Here is a 19,493-nt window from a genome sequence, read left to right on the forward strand (position 1 = left end):
TGTTAGCTTGCTAACGTTCCTTCGAATGCAGTGCCACAAAATGGACAGTTGTTTTAAATCCAAAAGTGATGTGGGAGACAACCCTGCGCCAATAAATATGACCCTGAATACATTAAATGTGGATTCATAATGGCAGTGGTGGGTGAGGGTAAGCAGCATATTTCTGGTCATTACAGCTGACAGCAATGCTGGACAAGAAGCTCACAATAAAAAGCAACTTGACGATGGGGTGTTGGCATGAGGCGGTATGACAATTTCATTATACGACGATCTTGGCCAACATAATTGCGATGCACAATTGCATATCATCCTAAAAACATGCTTAAAACTCTTAGAACGGCACTAAAACATACTGGAATCGTTTTGTCAAGAAACGATTATTTTGATTGCATCACAGAGGACACATCTCTCTTTGGTGAACATCCTTTTTAGTAAAAAAAAAAAAAGAGATCATAAACCATAAGATCCCCCTGCATGAATAAATACAAAGAAATTAAACAAATAGCAATATTGTGTGAGTCTGTTCTTTCTTACATGATAATTCCTGTATTTTTGTAAATCAGAGTCAGGATCTATTTTTCCACCTCTCTGCCATGACAGCAAACTATATATATATATGTATATATATATATATATATATATATGTATATATATATACGTATATATATGTATATATATATATATATGTGTGTATATATATATATATATATATATATATATATATATATAATCACTTTTTCACACAGGGCCATGTAGGTTTGGATTTTTTTTTCCCCTTAATAATAAAAACCTTAATTTAAAAACTGCATTTTGTGTTTACTTGTGTTATCTTTGTCTAATATTTAAATTTGTTTGATGATCTGAAACATTTAAGTGTGACAAACATGCAAAAAAATAAGAAATCAGGAAGGGGGCAAACACTTTTTCACACAACTGTATATATATATATATATATATATATATATATATATATATATATATATAACAAGGATGACAAACCATCACACCTCCACAACAGCTGGGGTGTAGATTGCTGTCCCTAACACTGGTGGAGGAGCAGGAAAGGCCTTTTTCACAGCTGAATCTATAGCAGAAATAGAACAGGTGTTTCTAATAACGTTAATGATTGTTTCATTGCATTACCGTGGTCCAGTAAGCCATGGCAGTGTGACAGTGAGCCTGCATATACAATATCAGGACCTTAAAAATAATGCACCTAAATGGAATCCAGTCATCATTAATTTAATCATTTGCACCTGTCATTTTCTTGCAAACATTTCAAAATGACCTTCTCGAAAGAGGCCTTTAGCCTAGCCTTGACCAACAATTCAGTTTTAGAAATTAAGACAAAACAACAAGTTTAAATTTGAGGGTCATTGAAGACAACTCTACGTTTCAAGTCATGTGGAAGGTCAGATTCTGAAGTCTTCATCAAACTGCATATCAGGATGCAAGTCTTTCATATGTCTAACTGTATGTTGACCATTAAAATTACACAGCATTTGAATATTTATTTCCATAATTTTAAACCTGTTTTTACATAATTGAGACCTTGCAATTAATTTTACCTCGTTTTAAAAAAAATAAGAAGGCAATGAGTTTCTAAAGAAAGAAACACTTGTTTACTTGTTGCCTGTCGAGCATGAGTTGAACGTTATCATTAACGTTGCAGTGGCTGTGAGTAGATAGGTTTAAAGTGAGCTTAGTTTTGAGTTGCCTTAATTTACAGTCACGATTATGTCAACTTAATAGCCACCTTCCCAATATAAGCAACGCGCAAGCATGCAATATTGCTTCTGAGAATATGGATACATTAGTAGATGATAGACTCAGCTGTCGCAACAATGCAGTCAATGGTCACAACAGAAACATGTTTGTGTTTGCTTACTTTGGCTTCAATTCTGTCATACTGGAGTGAATTATGCGCAAACTTTGCGACGTTAAGGTCTCCTCATTTCTGCAAAGGTCTATTTTAGAATGTTCTCTTGAGTTGCCATACTCATGCAAAATAACTGCAGCTGCGATTCATCTAATTGAGTCACGAAAATGGCCATATCCAAGCCTATTTGCAGTGTGGTCTGTAGCTTGCAATGTGATTTCAACGTGTAATTTCCAATTTCTTGCAGTACCAGCAAAGGCAGCACAACAGTCAGGCGTGCCATGCGTAGTTACAACGTTGATAGGTGGAAAGAACATGACGTCAGTACGTACAGCGGGACGTCTCGGAGAAGATAAACAAAAAGGAAGGAAGCCTTCGGCCATACAATCGCGGCAAAATCGGTTCAAAAATCTAGCTTGCAGGCTACAATTAGCAACTCCATGTGCCATTATATTGCTTAAAGCATTGCCATTCAGCGCTCACAGTCATGGACGAGGGGATACTATTTCGTATGAGTGCATTTTCCGAGCAAGGGGGGAGGAAATACATGGAGGATGTGGTCGAGATAAGAATCGAGTACGAGCCGACGCCGTCAGTCGAAGATTATACAAAGTCGCAGGGACATGGAGGACCGGGGAAAGCGGGCAGTGAACCTACACAACAGCCTGAAACAGAGACACACGACCACGACGTTGCAGCCGAGTCTGGCCCAGCCTCTGCGATGTGGGTCGAGAGTCTATCAGAGGAGGGCAGCAACACACCGGCACCGGAGGAAAAAGTCGCAGAGCATGCAGTCGACACTCGGAAATCTGTGGCGTTTTTCGCCGTTTTTGACGGCCACGGGGGTCGAGAGGCGGCACACTTCGCGAGAGACAATCTGTGGGATTTATTAAAAAAGCAGCGGGGGTTTTGGTCGAAGGATCACAGCGAAGTGTGCGCTGCTCTCAGGAAAGGTTTCATCGCCTGTCACCACGCGATGTGGAAAGAGCTGCGTAAGTTGATCAGAGTGGAGCATATACTTGTGTTGTTCACCCTCACCGGCCTATTTCATCGCCGCCTATTGCTCACGATTCGTGCCGTCACAGTTCAAGCAGCAACGCTTGATGGCACATGAGGCATCCTTCTCAGCTGGTGTGATGATGCCCGATCCTCTGACGCCCATCCCATTACTAATTACCACACAGTGAATCTGACCACACCACAGCGTTCAGGGTTGACCCGGACCCATCAATACAGCTGTGGTGAATCATTCCAGCACAGCATTAGCTTAGAAAGAAATTAAAAATGAAACAAAATAACTAAATTTAGTTGTGTGTGCATTGTTAAAAAAAACAATTTCTTTCAATTTTGGGTTATATCAGGTTCCAATCCATGTTTTTATTTTTTATTTTGGTGGTGAGCATGTGTATTTCGTTCATCAATCTCTCAATCTAATAGAGATACAATGTGTTTTCCTCCAATATGAAATACTGTGGATAATATCACAGATTTCTGCTGAAAGGTTTTTAGAAAAGTGGCACTGATTAATAAATTGGGTCTTATAAAGGAGGCTCCCAGAAGCATTGTAAAACAAATAAAAAGTCCTCATGAGTATCTACAGAAAAACACAGACATCAGACGTGAAGCTTAGGTCACATAAATTCACCATGAAGAAAAGGTAGAAGTACAGCAAACCGTGACGTTCACAGTCACAGAGCAGCATATGTTCAACCCATGATATGAATGATTACTTATTAAAATGGGAATGGACAAAACCAAAGAGGACCGTTTGCAGCATGTTGCAGATATCTGTTGAACACCGATCCTGAATGGAGGAACTGCGTGCAGTGATGAGGGGCTGCTGGGGTGGAATTTTGAATAACATGCTGTGTGATTCAGTCTGGTTAGTAGAATGTAAAGCTGGTTAAGCTTGAGCTGAAGCCTAGTTTAAACAGCAGGAGGCTACCCTGCGGGGATACATTTCTGTGGCAACATGGGTCAAACCTATTTAATCCTGCTTTATGAAACTGAATTTCTCAAAATAAGCCAGATTTGAGGCTCGAGTAAGTATGGCTTACGTGGTCGTCATGTTTTTATGCAACAGCTCTCTGATCCGTGGCCAGCAGACGGTTATCTTCATCAGTAGCGCTGTGTGACAGTGATGGAGTTTACACTTTGTCATCAAATCAATGTTCTCCTTGAGTGTAAATAATAATAATACATTTTATTTGTATCGCACTTTACATTTATTTATTTATTTTTTAATCTCAAAGTGCTACAGGCTAAAACAGGGCAGAATAAAAACACAGAAAAAGACAGTAAAAAGAATCACATGTGGGGGAAATGAGAAAAGTTGTTTCACCTGTATTCAGTATAATTCAGTGCTGTGCAGTGCAAATACTGAGGATACAGAACCAAACTGTTTCCTGTGATTGCCCTTAAAGCTGTATAGCTGCTGGGAAAGTGTCCGTTCGCCCCAGACTCGCTTGCAGCTGTCACTTAATGTCTTAGCTTACATGTGTGTGCTAACGCATTTTGTGTTTGACTGTTTTAAAGACAAGGAAAGGCTTCCTGACCTGAGTAGACAATATCAACAGCTTCCCAAGACGGATGGAAAGGCTTCTTAACTGACTTATTCCTTATATTCATAATCCTCTTATGTAGAGTGGAAATCAGACAGTCCAGTAATGTATTTCTTTCTACTTGGCTCCAGTGTACCCTCTCCACTACTTGTTGCCAGTGAAACTTTTGTTAAAATGTTACTTATGTCTTGCATCTAAGAAACTACATCTCTTGTAAAACCCCTAATTTTTCCCCTTACAGCGGAGTGGCCAAAGACCATCACCGGCCTGCCCAGTACATCCGGCACCACAGCCAGCGTAATCGTGATCCGCGGGGTCCACATGTACGTCGCCCATGTGGGGGATTCGGCGGTGGTGGTCGGAGTGCAGGAAAATGACTCTGACATCACGCTCCAGGCACTCGAAATAACACAAGACCATAAACCTGAACTTCCCAAAGAAAAAGAAAGGATTGAACGACTGGGTGGCAGGTGAGACCTCAGACATTTTTTTTAAGATTGAGTTGTATAATAAGGTCGGGGGCTAAGTCAAACGACCAAATTACATCCCACTGAGGGCAGATATCTTCTTCACCTTCTTCCTTGACACATTGCTGCGTTTCCTGTCAAGCTTGACAGCTTTTGACGTGTGTTGTATTTCTCTTTTAACTGCAGTGTAATGAAAAAGTCTGGGGTGAACCGTGTTGTGTGGAAGAGGCCCAGGCTGACCCACAACGGCCCGGTGAGGAGGAGCACCGTCATTGACCAGATCCCCTTCCTGGCTGTGGCCCGATCCCTCGGTAAGGGTGACACCCCGTTTGTCGGGTTTAGTGTCCATAAAATGATACTCTATATTCATTTGAGGTTTTCTTTTTCTTTAATTATTCCTTTTAAAAGTGCTAATATTTCGCCATCTTTTGAAAGGTGATCTGTGGAGCTACGACTTCTACAGCGGGGAGTTTGTGGTTTCTCCAGAGCCCGATACCACTGTGATGACCCTTGACCCCAACCGGCATCGTTACATCATCCTCGGCAGTGATGGACTGTGGAACATGATGCCACCCAAGAATGCCGTCAATATGTGTTCCAGCCATGACAAAATGGTGGTATGTAACTGTACAACGAGTCATTTTTTATCTTATCTTATCTTAGTAGTAGCAGTAATTATCTTCACAGCTGTCAAAGCCTGGAAGCTTTAGAATTTACAGGATTTTATTAAATAATTTTTCTCCGTCTGCTCTTTCTTTTTGCTTCCAGGGACCAAAGGGGATGTCTTGCGCCCGTCGGCTGGGATGCACAGCCCTACTGTTTTGGAAGGAACGCATGCTCCGTGCAGACAACACAACAGTGATCGTCCTGGCCCTGCAGGAGCGCGGCGGCCCCCCTATCCCGATGCATCGAGACGAGATTGTTGTAGACATGTCTACAGGAATGGACCATGTTCCCTTCCCAGGAACTACTTATAACACGTGTGTGGTCCCAAAGGTCAGTGCCATGGCTTTGTTGCATCCTCCTTTTGTAATATTTAATTAGGATGAACCATTCAAATCATAAGGTGAATGGACATATCGTAGGTTATATGTTTACCAAATGTAGAGTTGGTCACTGCTGGGACCTCAGAACCACTCTGACAGTGGAAAAATATACAGAATAATTGTGTTTTTTTGTTGTTTGCTATTCGCTGTATTGTCCTTTTTTATATATCCCAGTCCATTTTTTATTGTCATTTTGTTTAAATACTGTCATCACTAGTTGAAATCTGAATGTTTTGAAGTCACCAATGGCGGTTGACTTAAGGTCACACCAACAGTCTTCTGTCAGTGGACCGTTGGTTTCAACAAATCACTCTTTGTTTTCGGGGCCAACAGGAGGAGCATGAGGATGACATGTTTTTTGAAGAAGATGAGATATATGGAGAAGAACATGAGGGATGGCCGTGCCTGGAGTGGTAGTGAGGTGACTGCTCAGTTATAAACAAACAAAAAAAAAATGTGTCAAAGTGTGACCAGCCAAATGATTCATATGCTCTATTGTTGAACCTGGTGGCAAAAAAAACATCTTTTTTTGGATATCAACATGACAAACTTCTTTTACAGCTGGTTGGTCCTCTCTGCTTGGGAGTATTGATTCCAGTGGTATTGATGTTGTACTGCTATAAGAGAGCTGTAGATCACTTATTTATTTAAATGTGCTGTCCAGTATTTGGAAATGAAAGTGAGATAATTAATTCCGACACATTAAATGACTTTGTTAGTCACAGATAGTTACCATCACCAGTGTCACCTTAAACCTTCTCCCCACTTCATCCAGTAGAGGGAGACAGTGACATTAAACTGGTTTATTCACAGTTTAACACTTAATATATACCAAGTAAGAAGACGGTAACATTATAAAATACATTATTATGGTATTAGATGAACAAATTGTATTTATTGCTATTAATTCTGACCCCTCTAGTTTTGATAAAAGAAAATATCTGAAGACTACATTACTTTCCATAACTCTTGCAGAGGAGAGGGGTTTTCTTTGGGAGGATAAAATGACCATTTGATCTTTTTTATTTTGCCGTTATGAAAAGACCTTTGTATTTTTTTAATAAGTAAATTTCCTAGACAGAGGAGCACCGAGAATGCTCTGTGATCCACATTATCCCTTGGGCATGCAGCACACATAAAAGTTAGCCAGAGCTATTTGAACACATCTTAATCCACTATTGTGTGTCAAACAATTGTTTATTTCCATGAGTTTAGTCTGTCCATTTGTAACGGCTTCCATCTGTGTGTTTTATTCATTTTCAAATGATGAATAGCAAGTTGTGGGGGGGTTTTCTTGACAAAAATATGATTTAATTTGAATAAATAAATGTGTATTATAATATGATAACAAGTTTTACAATTTGAATACATGTTTTAAAATGTGTTTTATTTCAGCGGAGTGATGCTGCAGATGCTCCCTCCCCGTTCAAAGACAGTTCCACAGCTCTGTGGCGGGCATTTGGTCTGTACGAAGCAGCTTCCGGTGCCTCCGCACAGCTCCTACCCGACTCCGACTCCGTGAGGGCCGCTCTGCCCCCCTCAGACGGTTCAGTGAATGATTTCGAAAAGCAGGACTCTGCCACCCAAATGGACTGCGCGGCTCCCGCTCCTCCCTTTAAAAGGCCTCGCCGCTCTCTGCACACACCCGCTGAACCGAGGGGTCGGCTCAGCCGGTCCTCCAGCAAAAGTCTCCCCCAGGAGACGCCGGACAGCGATGTACAAAGTGAACGTTCCAGTCAAAAGACAAGCTCCTCTGAGGAAAGCAGCATCCTCCCACAGCTGATTCTTGTCTCGTAGAAACTGTGTTTTTGCCCTGAAGCGAGAAGGATAATCGGTATCAGGTGTGCCACGGGGCCAACTCCTAGATGTATACTTTTTATACAAAAAGTCTTTGTTTTTTGTAAATAAGTGAGAAATTTGAGATTGTAAATGTTGCCGTTTTAACCTTTTCTTCTTTCTCTTCTTCCTGCCCCCTCTTTAAAATTTAGTGTTTTCGCAGAAATTTTAAAATCCATTCAATCTACACAATCTATTTTCATACGTATAAGTATGTATAGTATATCCAAAAGACATATTTTGATGGTGGATAACTAGAATCTGAGATAACATCACAGTTCACCAAAATTGTGACACATGCAATCTTCCAGTTTAGATTTCTACCGAATGAATTTGCTGTTTTAAATTGATTTTACAGTCTTTCCTTCAGTGGAGTCAATACCTCAGACCAGTTATTTCATAGATGAAATGTGCTATCATGCCATTGTTAGGGTTTTTTGTATTTAATCGGGTTCAATAGAAGCCCCTGTTTGTGGCGATACTGTAGCGTGCAAAATAATGGAAACGTGTAAAGCAATGGTCTGAGGTATTTATGAGGATATTGATTATAAATCTGTTACTTGTTTCATGTTTACCAGTGGCTAATTATGTACGGTCATCATCACAATCGCTACTCAGCTAATTAGTGTATCTTACGCATAGCTTGTGGGGAGGCATTAAAGGGTCTGTTCACCCAAATCAGAAAAAAAAAACTGAATATATCCTCTTATTTTTCCTAGTGGTATCTCTATCCATGTACATGTGTGATTGTAGTGGACTGACCCTTTGATGGTACTTTGCTGGACATTCTTTTTCTTTGCTGGAGAGATCCATCTCCATTTTTGATTTGACCAGAAGGTATTGGTTCTGTATTGGGTGCTGATGTGAAAGCCGAGATCAATACCTGTGCCTCACTGGAAGGTGGTTTGGAGTCTGCTTTCTCCTTTAAACTTTTCTTTGCAAAACAACAAGTTTATTTTGACAAACGCCATTCCAAAAGCCCTTTCCATTTGTTTTCATATCTCGTATCCTTGTGTGTGGTCTGTCCCCATAACTTGTGTTTTAATCTGCACATAAAACACCTTATGGTACGAATGCAGGAAGTGCCCGTTTCAATGCGTGTATTGTGAATTTGTAACTTGTGTTAACAACTTGGCAGCTCGATTACTGTTTTAGCCGATTTGTTTACCTTCTTTTTTCCATAATAGTGTCATGGTTGCCTTAGCACAAATGAGTCAGAGGTGCTATTCACAGGTTTTATTTGGGACTCAAACGGGTGAGAATCTTTAGGATATCTCGATGTTGAGTACAGGCTCCACACATCCACATGGATGGTAAGCTGACAAAGAGGTTTGTTGATTTTGTACAGCATGTCAATATGCAATAGAAGTTTGTACAGTACATTATTATTATTATGCAAAATTATTGGGTTTTTCAGGAGTCTGGCATGCTCTGATCTGCTCTGTATGTTGTGAAGTGTCCAGAGGTAATGGATGTTAATGGGCATGTGTATTTTTTTGTTTTGACAATGACAATACTTTGTGTTTCGCTTCATATCCACTGCAACCAGTTTTCAGGACTAACTGTTATAAGCTAATTGCATCGAAAGTGACTGGATATACAGTGTGTCTGTGTGTTGTAATAAAGTTCTCATTTTCCAAATCGGTGGCGTTAAAGAGTCTGTTGCAGTGTCTATGTTGCTCAAACAACAACATCCAGCCCAGTGTGTGGAGCTGTTATCGTGACTATGATTAATGACTAGCATGTTTCTGTTTCGAAAAAAAGTAACCTGTTCGTCAACTTTGTCAATAGAACCATGTTTTTCTTCAGCTACTGTGTAGCTTGAATACAGAGAGGCAACCGGTTCTGTTCATGTTTGTGCAGGGTGCACCAGCGTTATGTTCCAGTAGATGGCGGTGGTGTATTAAACGGTTGTCTCTACAGTAACTAGTCTCTTGAATGTCTTCTTACACACACTGTGTTGTTAACAGCAGCAGGCATTTCACAGGAGAAACTGATTGAGGTCTAATCAGCTGATGAGAATCACCTGTGCATCATTGTTTGCCATAACTGGCACAAAAAGTGCTACATGAATAAGACACTCAGTCAAAAACTGTAAGTTGCATTTCTGAAATATCTTCATTTTGAGCAACCCAAGACTGTGCTGAAGATGTGGACATTTGTGTGAATGAAGTAAAACATGATGGAGAAACCACAATTTTAAAAGTCTCCATGGTTGAGTTTTTGCTCAAGTTTTTCTGCAGTGAAATAACATCACAGTCGAGGAGAGAGCTGAAGGGCTCTTTTGGTGCATTGAGTCAGAAAATTCTAAAGCTGTAAGTCATATTGCTTAACTGTGCAGGTCATTTAAAATAGGAAAACAATATCTAGGTTTCAATGTATTAATCATGTATATGAAGTGAAATTTGTGAGGTTCATAGGTGTGAAATGTTGGTGTATAGCAAAACTGAATGTTAGATTGGGTGATGTCAGCAACTCCGCTTCTTCCCTAAATATCTGTACACAGCCCCACAAATGTGAATGTAAAATACCCCACATTTGTTATACAGCATCCCAAATATGCTTTCCTTGGCAGGTCTGAGTTTCTGTTATAGGAGACGCAGAGATTCCTTTCAGTTCATGCAGAGTGCACATTTCGTAGTGGAAAATTATGTCTGAGGGCTACAAGTTGTAGTCCAAACGTGTTTATTTTTTATTTTTGTATTATTATTATTATTAACTGCCACCAGTGGTGAAATGTATGTAAATAGGCTACATTTACTCAAATACAAAAAGAAAATTAAAAAAATTGAAGGATCAAGTGTGCCTTTATGGGTTGAAACAATGCTCACATTTCTTAGAATAAATAAACAGTTTAAAATAGGAAAACAATGAGTAAATATATTTAATTAAATATATATAAACTGATCATTTTATTGTTTGGTGACACATTTTGACACACAAAAGCACAGTTTTGTCAAAAGGAATGGATCTTTTGATTTTCCACCCTAAGTGAGCATAAGGAGCTCCTGGGACACTCCAACGTATGCTGTATTATGTTCAAGTTTTACTCTTTCAGAAGAGAAAGAAGTTGGATATTAGGTAGATTGAAAGAAATGAGGCCAGTGCTAATGTGATTACCTCAACCTTTCCATCCCTGCAGTAAGGTGGGCTTGAAAGCTTGATGTAAATAAGTAACATCCCTGGTCTTTTTTTTTTTTTTGTGATGTCATGTCCCTGTGACATATACTGTACTGTAGGAACACATTTCTTGTTTTTCTACACAGAGTCTGTTTCTGAGACATTACAGACATCAGATCCATGATTGTGTCTTGACTTGAATATTTCATTGACTGTCAGCCCAGCATCTGCTGACCTGCCTAACATGCAACATTCCCCTCTTACTGCAGACAGTCTGTCATTGTGCATCAGCCAGTGGAGCGTATCATTGTCCACCACCTGTCCCTCTACTCCCCCTCCTCGTATTTCCTACAAATAAGCATCATCACTGCAAACTAGTGGTAACTCAGAGAGCAAATACATATAGTTTTGACACCACATTGCCAAATGTGAAACACCTATCTATTCCCCATATTCATGACAGCAGTGGAGTAATGGCGTCGTGTTAGTTACACTCCACACACTGCATGGACAGCCCCCACCAAGGGGCGTGTCTGATGGTGCCCACCCAGGTTAACACTGTTACTGTTGACGTTGTTTGCACAGTTCGTGCTGTTTGCACCGTTAGCTGCTAGTTGCCGCTCAGCCATCCCCGTGTTGAGAGCCGTGTGGATGATATGTCTCAATCATAGATATGCTCTGTATTTCCAAATTAGCACCTTTAAATGGTGGATTTCATGCACTTATCATTGAGACATTTCATTAAAAACCACACACATCAATGTCATAGTTACGCTTGAGAAAAAAATCAGAAAATCAAAAGTGGATACATCCTCTGGGGACCACGAATGTCTGTAAAACTTATCATCTAATAGGTCTAATAGATTTCAAGTCTGGATCAAAGGGGGTCTCTAGGTTAAGACATTGCTGTATTTGGCTTTAAGTTACATATAACTGTTGTTTCAACATTTTGTTTTTCAACTGCAACATTTCAACGTGCAGCGGATCTGTTGTAAAACCATGAAGCCAGATGTAACAAATTAAAAAATATTTTCCTTTCATTATCTAATCACCCAAACCATTCTTACTGAGACGGTCCAGCAGATACAGACAGATTTAAGGGAAAAACTGGAGCTTGTGGTGGACCAATGGCTTACTTACTTGTTACCCACCTGTTCTGACTGCTCCCCTCACTCTTCCTTCTGTCTTTGTAACCTATTCAACATACACACGATATTTATGTGCAGCTTCATACCTTGCATCAATGTCCCATGAAATTTTTATACTTAAATTAGACCGCTGCTCATCTGGCACCTTAACACTCACTCACTGTGAGTGTGTGAGAGTCGCAGCCTTTGGTGGAGCCCGCCTAACTTGTTTCTTTCCATGTCTCCTGTCTCCTTCTGACAGTATCAGTAGTGTTTCAGCAGGACTTTAATGGCTTGCCCTCTGCCACTCTTGGGAGGCTCTGGAGTAAGTGCTATGAGGAGGGAGACTTCTCCGGATGATGGGAGGTGACTTGCTCTCCTTTTCTCCCCTTGCTCTGACTCAAAGAAGGCAGGCTGGGTTGTTATCAAATGCTGTTTTCATCATAAAAATTATTCTTTGTATATTTCACTCTTTCAAAAGATTGGAATCAGTCCTTCCCAAAATCACAGCCCTCCTTTCATTATTATCTTATTTATGTCCTTCCTGTGTCCTGTTGTAATTAAACTCTCCGTCTCAGCTTCGGCTTTGTGGCACTGGTGTGGTTTTTACATGCGTCTTGTGTTTCTCATTACGCTCATTGCAGTGGCTGATGTTGATGATAGTTGCTGAATAGGAGGGCTTGTTGCAACATAATGACTTCCCTTTGTCCCTTCCCTTGGTCATGAGGTTTGGCTCCGTGTTGACGCCTCCGAACTGGATGGTCTGTGTTGTTGACCAGGATCACATGGACGTTCCAGTTTAGCACTTCAGACAAGAGTCACTCAGTTAGACGGCTTGCACCTTCACCCCTAAAAGAGACATCATCACCTTCCCTTTCCACTTCATCATGGTCCAGCGCCTCCCTCCGCAACCTCTTTCTCTCGCCCTGATATCTCAGTCCACTCACTTATTCACTCTCTTCCTCAAAGGCAAAAACTCACAGGGACACTCAGTCCAACTGCCTGGAGCTCAAAGTCACTCTTCTCTGCCTGTTGCAGCACATGTGCATGGAGTGAACGTAATCTGCGAAAGTGTCATGGAGTGAACTTAATATCCACACTATGTCCAACAGATAGGACCAGAACGTTTGTTTTAATGTTATATTTTATGTTACATGGTCATTTTTTTAAACATTTGTTATTTAGGTTACTTACTTATTTTTGAACATTCAGATGTTTTCAATTGCTCTGGATAATCAGGTTGAAACTGGGTGAAATTACCCTGGGAATTAGTACATGCTGTCACCAAAATTATGGTTGTGATGTAAATTGTCAGAAGTGTAACAAAGCTAACAGGAAACAATTCCCTAGAAAACCATTATATCTACTTCTACAACATTCGCTATACTGCTGCCTGAGGTTTTTTTAGTATGGAGGGTTGGTAGTGCCAGAGGTAAAAGGAATCTCTCTGCTATAAAACAATGAGCTAAAAGTGGCTAAAAGCTGAGCTACAGAGTTGGCTGATGATTTTCAGTGAGTCCAGCACTGGCAACACTTTTCACATGACGAGACACCATTTGATTCAACAGCATATTGCTTCAAGGCGCTTTCAAAACACTAGCTGCACTGCAACAGTCTACAAAAATAAGTAATGACTGACTAGTCAACTAATCAGCGAAGAGGCAGTGCAGAGGAATAGTTATGATGTTGTGGGATAGAGGTAAAATAAAATCCAGCTACCTCATGCTGGTATGAAGAGGAAAGAAAAAAACAAAGCCGTTAAGTCTCTCTCACTTCTCATAACTATATATTATTACTATAATATATTGGTCAAACCAGCACAATGGAGTTAGTTAAATCCTTTAAAATACCATTATTTGTGACTGGATAAAATAAGCAACTTTTTATCTTTTTTTTATCAGTCGGCATCCATGGGCAAAGGGAACCACTAAAACCTCTGGGTCATCTAGATTTAGAATTAATATGATTAATATGATGCCCTATAGTGCTCGGGTGGTGATTATTTCCACTAACCCTCTCCGTTGGCTGTGAATCAATCTTGTTAAAAATGCCAATGAGGGATGACCCGCTCACCTGGTAGAGCGCACCGGGGTTTGAATCCGACCGACCGCCCTTTGCTGCATGTTGTCCCCTCTTTCTCTTTCCTAACTATCACTAGCAAATAAAGGCGAAAGTCAAATCAAAATAAATATTATTGGAAAATAATGCCATTGAGCCCCTTATTTACCCTCTGGTGTTACATTTTAAAATAAAATAAAGGAAAACCTTTATTGTTTCACATTATTGCCGAATGTCACTCAATTGGTTAAAAATTCCAGTCACTACCTTGTGAAAACCTTCTGAATATACCTAATAAATCATTGTGTATGTCAAACTATTTCATCCACACAGATTGGTGAGTATTGATTTTATGATAAAAGTATACTATTAAAGCATTCTACTAAATCCATCGTACTGAAAATTGTTTGTAAAGCTCAACACTGACTGACAGTCGTGGTTTTTAGCAGCTCATGGTTCAGAATGGCTGCATGAACTACTATTCTCTTATGTGGCGATTAATCCAAGCTTCAATTGGTAGGGCGAACTCATCTTCTGTTGCAACCGTCTTTTTTGAAATGCAAACGACAAATTTGCCATGAACATTGTTAAAGATTCTTGCATGTAAAATTGGGAATACCGAATCCTTGCAGGCAGCTAATGTCAAAATCTGATGGTTTGCCGTTCTTAAATGAGACACCCGAAAAGCAAGATACAGCTTGCTTCAAGTAGCTCCATTTTCCAGGAACGATTAAACAGTTTGAGAAGGTTTATCTGCTGATCATTAAATCCATTTAATTTTAAGCCAGAATGCTCAGGTGACACTGTCGCCCACTACAACTAACTATTGCTCCTATCACATTATGGCTGACTGCAAAGTGAATAGCGGCCACTAAAAGAACTTTATGAAGAACCATCATCTGTGAAATGGTCAATTTTGAATGTAAAATTATACATCAAATAAGTTCAGTTTACTACGTTTCACACTTGTAATACCTCTCAAAGTAAACTGCCACTAACACTGGACATTTGGACTTCTCAAACACAGATGTAAATAATAAACTATGGCTGCTTTCCAGTTCCCCAAGACACGTCAGGAACGCTGTTCTTTAAGTCTGTCTTTTTATACAATTTTAGACAACTGCCATGACGATGCGCTTACCGTGATCAGAGTGAGCGATGGGACCCACGATTGTACATACTCATTTTGGAGCTGGATTTAGAGGTGTGCTGAGGTTAAGATTCTTAGCTGTCTTTAAGTCCTGTGGCTGTTACCCTGAAAAAATCTATTTCACCTCATTCACACAAGGGGAAGGTTTAAAGCAGATTGGCACGTCGAGGTGTCAGGATGGTGTTAGTAATCCACCAGTGTCTGAGAGAACGAGATCACACAAACAAATAGTGTTATTGTCTGTTGTATTCTATGAGTTACTGGTGAATTGAGGGAAGAACAAAGCTGAGTCAATTAAGTTTGGAATAGGTGTGATTACTATTCAATTACATATTATCTAACAAAGAATGGGCATACTCACTGATTTCATTAATGTTTTTTTGCTGCCGTTTTGTTGCTTATTGTATTTTTCGTTACTGATCTTATGTAGTTAGGTGACTCTGAATTATTACAAAATCTTACAAAAGTTAGCTTTTACTTCCTTCATTTACTTTACAAAAGCCATGATGATTACACATTTTGAGAAAAGTGGGTTAAAATTATAGAAAAACCCTGACCTAAGCTTCGAGTAGGGCACAGTTTTAAGCTGTCAAACCAAAGAAGATTTTGCGAGGAATAGTGTGACACAGTGATTAGCCATCCAAGGTGTCGTGCTGAGAAGTTTATAGTGTGTGAGGGGAGTACTCTTCTCTTTGTTAAGGCAGTTTTGTCACCATGTAACCTTGGCAATAGAACAGTGTTTAATCCTCTGCTAATGTGTCCTTGCGAGCCATCATTGCTTTCAGACGCCCATCTGACCTCCCATACCTTATAATGCTCTTACTCTGATCAAACCTCTGAAGCCTGGATTATAACGCCATAGAGGGTCATCGCTAAGAACCAGAAGTGAAACGTGTTATCCTGCCGTTATCCTGAGGCTGATGGCTGATGGTTTACTGTTCTTGAATGAGACACCCAAAAAGCAAGATACAGATGGCTTCGAGTGGCTTATTCTCTATCCTCGGGCGCGCCATGCACACGCTCTGCTTTCCAGTAGGAAGTGAACTGTTTGTTAAGGTTCATCAGCTGATCATTAAATCCATTTAATTCGGAGCCAGTATGCAACACAAATATAATACATTGCTTACTGGGTTTTGTGATCTATGAGTAATTCCACTGACCCGCTTAGTGCATGTTAGTGCATGTTTGTGTGCCCCATTGGCTCGGTCATCCACTGGTTACAGCTGATAACACCGTCGCCACAGAAGCAAATGTTAGCTCTGTCAGCATCGTTGCTGTTGTTTGCACTGTTAGTGATGTTTGCCATGTTAGCTTCTAGCCGCGGGCTCAACCGTTGCCATGTTGACAACAGTGCGGTGTCTAATGCCCTGAATTTCGTATTAAGCACATGCAAATGACACCAGGTTGTAGCAATATAATCACTCACCTCTACACACATCAGGTGGCTCCATTTTAACATTAGATTATGGGAGCTAATGAATCCTGTGTTTCACAGCCTCTTTTCAAATTGAAAAAAAGCATAAAATCATACATTCATTGAATGCATGTGTTACCTTTTAAGATATGATGTAATTTTTTCAATGTCAAACACAGTAGCTTACAATTGTGACTGAAATAGCGTTGGATTGATGGGATCATATGAATGGCTTCACCAAACAATGATTTTTATCATTCATTTTTATCATCATTGTACTAAATAAATGTTAAAAACTCACCCAGATCATCCAGACAACAAGAAGTTAAGATATCCGAAAGGGGATCTCTCCATTACTTGAGCTGTTGTCATTATGCATCACTGTTACAGGTACAGCTATTTCAGGGCGATGAAACCAGTGATGTAACTGACTCAGAGCCTTTTCATTGATCACCACACCCTTCGATTTATATTCAACTTTCACTCGCCTTTTTGAATTTGAATAACAGTTTCGCTTGGAGACGTCCAAACTGTCCATGATCTGCCCAGGACCTACCGCTTTGCATGTGTCGTTATTTGAATAGGGCTCTTAGTCTTAAAGGAAAAGAAGAAAAGGTTATGTGCACAAAATTCGAACAATACAAATAAAATACAAATTTAATCTGAATGAAAATATGAGCAAAATTTATATTTTTTCTATAATTCATAAAAGCCTTAGTTTAGTAAATGCTTGTACAAAGGAACTAATTTGATAAGACAAGAGTGTTTAATTGTCCTTGCTGCCGCTGTTTGTCCTTCACTATTGTTGTTCGTACCGTATTCTAGTACGTTTACGAATACAGATGCTCACAGATGCAAAAAACACAGTGGGGAGAAGTGAAAAGAAACAGTTGACTCATCTCATTCCTAATTCCCTGCTGGCGATGGAGGCAGCTCTCAAGTCACTGAATTTGTGTTGCTATGTGTTGTCTTTTCAGTTTGGATTAAGGTGAGAGTGAAGGCAGGAGGACATGCCGGAGCCTGGGAGCTGTCCAACGCCTCCTCTGTCACTGCCAGTGCGTCTGCTGCTTTTAACGGCAACAATTTCACATACGCAACACAACCGCCTGTAAAGGCAAGCAGACTCCCGCTGTACAGAGCCCAAAAACACGCAAACACACACACACACACACACACACACACACGACTCCAGCTAACCTGCAACACTATTTAGCTATTGACATTGGCACAGCCTTTTGCAGAGTAGCCCAAGAGTTGGTGACAGGGTGAGACTGAATGGGAGCTGCAGTCCAATGCCACCATGCCTTCACACACAATCTTGGCACACCGGTAGATAATACAAGATGACAAGGACAATGAATTGTGTATGTGTTTGTGAAAAGATGCTTGACAATTAGGCTTGCCACTGTTGCATGGAGATAGCAGGATTCTTGAGAAGCTCATTGGACTGAGCCTGAGCAGCAACAAGATAATTTAACCGGAGTTTGTCATGTGACAAAATCTGATTGGCTAGAGGAAAACACTGAATAGTAATCTCCCTATTTAAACTTTCACTAAACTGCATGTTGAATCTATTGCATTTTAAAGTACACCCTTGTGTGATTTGTGATAAAGTCAGGCAAAATAAGAATGTATTTTTTGCCACTGTGTTTCGGTTGTTACATTACATCCTCAAAGGCTAACTGAATAGAAAGAGTTTGCCGTGTGAATCTTAAGATAATCTTGTTTGGGGGAATGCAAGGTCGCCAATGGTCAATCCCCGGAGCACAGATGCAGACTGAATCAGGAGCAAAGTCAAGAAGGCTCATCACTTAGACACGAGACAGATATTGAGCCTGACAAGACACAAATCATCTCATGCAATACTTACAAGTCGTAACTGAAAGTGAATCAGTTCAATTTAATTTTAGACCAGGGACAACAAGCCTTTCACAATCTCAGTCTTGAGGACAACTACTCAACTCTGAGGTCCTCTTAGTTCACTGAGCTTTTCGTCCTGTAATAGACCAGGAGCTAAGATCGGCTACCTCAAAAAGACACCTATATTTAATCGCTTGTGTTTGTGATGTCTTTGCAGCCAAGTCTGAATAAAGTTTCCTTGGCTCAGCTATTGCTATTCCACCTTGGTCTGATTCAATGTCTGCATCGCTGCAGGCCTAATCTTGCAACCCAATTGCCAGGAAACACTTTGCATAACAATGTAACGTAACAATGTAGTGTAACAATGTAGCGTAACAATGTAGCGTAACAAGGTAGCGTAACAAGGTAGCGTAACAACGAAGGTAGCGTAACAAGGTAGCGTAACAAGGTAGCGTAACAAGGTAGCGTAACAACGAAGGTAGCGTAACAACGCAACTGAAATCAATGAATAACAATAAATAACAACTGCGGACATTCTTATGTATCCTTACATAAAAGAGTAAACTACATTATGTAAGGATCTTAAACTTCATATTGACTTTTGGTTTCACACATGAGCCCTTACTGGAACTTGTTATACACGTTATTACATCACATTCCTTTCAATAGCAGTTGCTCCATGTACTACGTCATTTGTTCTGACCAACATTTTTCCCTGGTGACTGGGCAGAATCTCAGTACCCATTGTGATTACTTTAGATTAGCCTCTGATGGGACTAAGCAAAGCTGTAGGATTTACTCATATGAAGTCATTAGCAATAATGCAAGAATCGTTTATTTATTTTGTTAACTTACAGGACAAATTTTACACAATACAGTGAGGGGAATTCTTAAGAACACAAGTTCCGACATACTGCGCACAGTTATATCTCAACAATTTGTTTCTTTCAGTGATAAAATGCATATAGGATTATC

The 19,493-nt window shown here is 40.1% G+C and overlaps 1 protein-coding gene across 2 annotated transcripts; it reads left to right on the forward strand.

The window, feature by feature from the left end:
• Window positions 1–2,218: 2,218 nt before the first annotated feature.
• On the forward strand, window positions 2,219–9,796 carry LOC137876650 (protein phosphatase 1D-like). Of its 2 annotated transcripts, XM_068716410.1 has the most exons (7): window positions 2,219–2,871; window positions 4,682–4,910; window positions 5,094–5,218; window positions 5,343–5,524; window positions 5,676–5,903; window positions 6,287–6,374; window positions 7,349–7,437. In XM_068716410.1, exons 1-6 carry the CDS (start codon window positions 2,367–2,369, stop codon window positions 6,368–6,370), a joined length of 1,353 nt encoding a protein of 450 aa, XP_068572511.1. In that variant the 5' UTR covers window positions 2,219–2,366; the 3' UTR covers window positions 6,371–6,374; window positions 7,349–7,437. The 2 variants fall into 2 exon arrangements, with proteins under 2 accessions (XP_068572511.1, XP_068572510.1); XM_068716409.1 differs by lacking the exon at window positions 6,287–6,374 and having other exon boundaries at window positions 7,349–9,796.
• Window positions 9,797–19,493: the final 9,697 nt, after the last annotated feature.

Source organism: Cebidichthys violaceus, unplaced genomic scaffold (assembly GCF_023349555.1).
Source record: "Cebidichthys violaceus isolate CVI_PGR_0920_01 unplaced genomic scaffold, fCebVio1.0.p SCAF_20, whole genome shotgun sequence".
NCBI lineage: Eukaryota > Metazoa > Chordata > Actinopteri > Perciformes > Stichaeidae > Cebidichthys > Cebidichthys violaceus.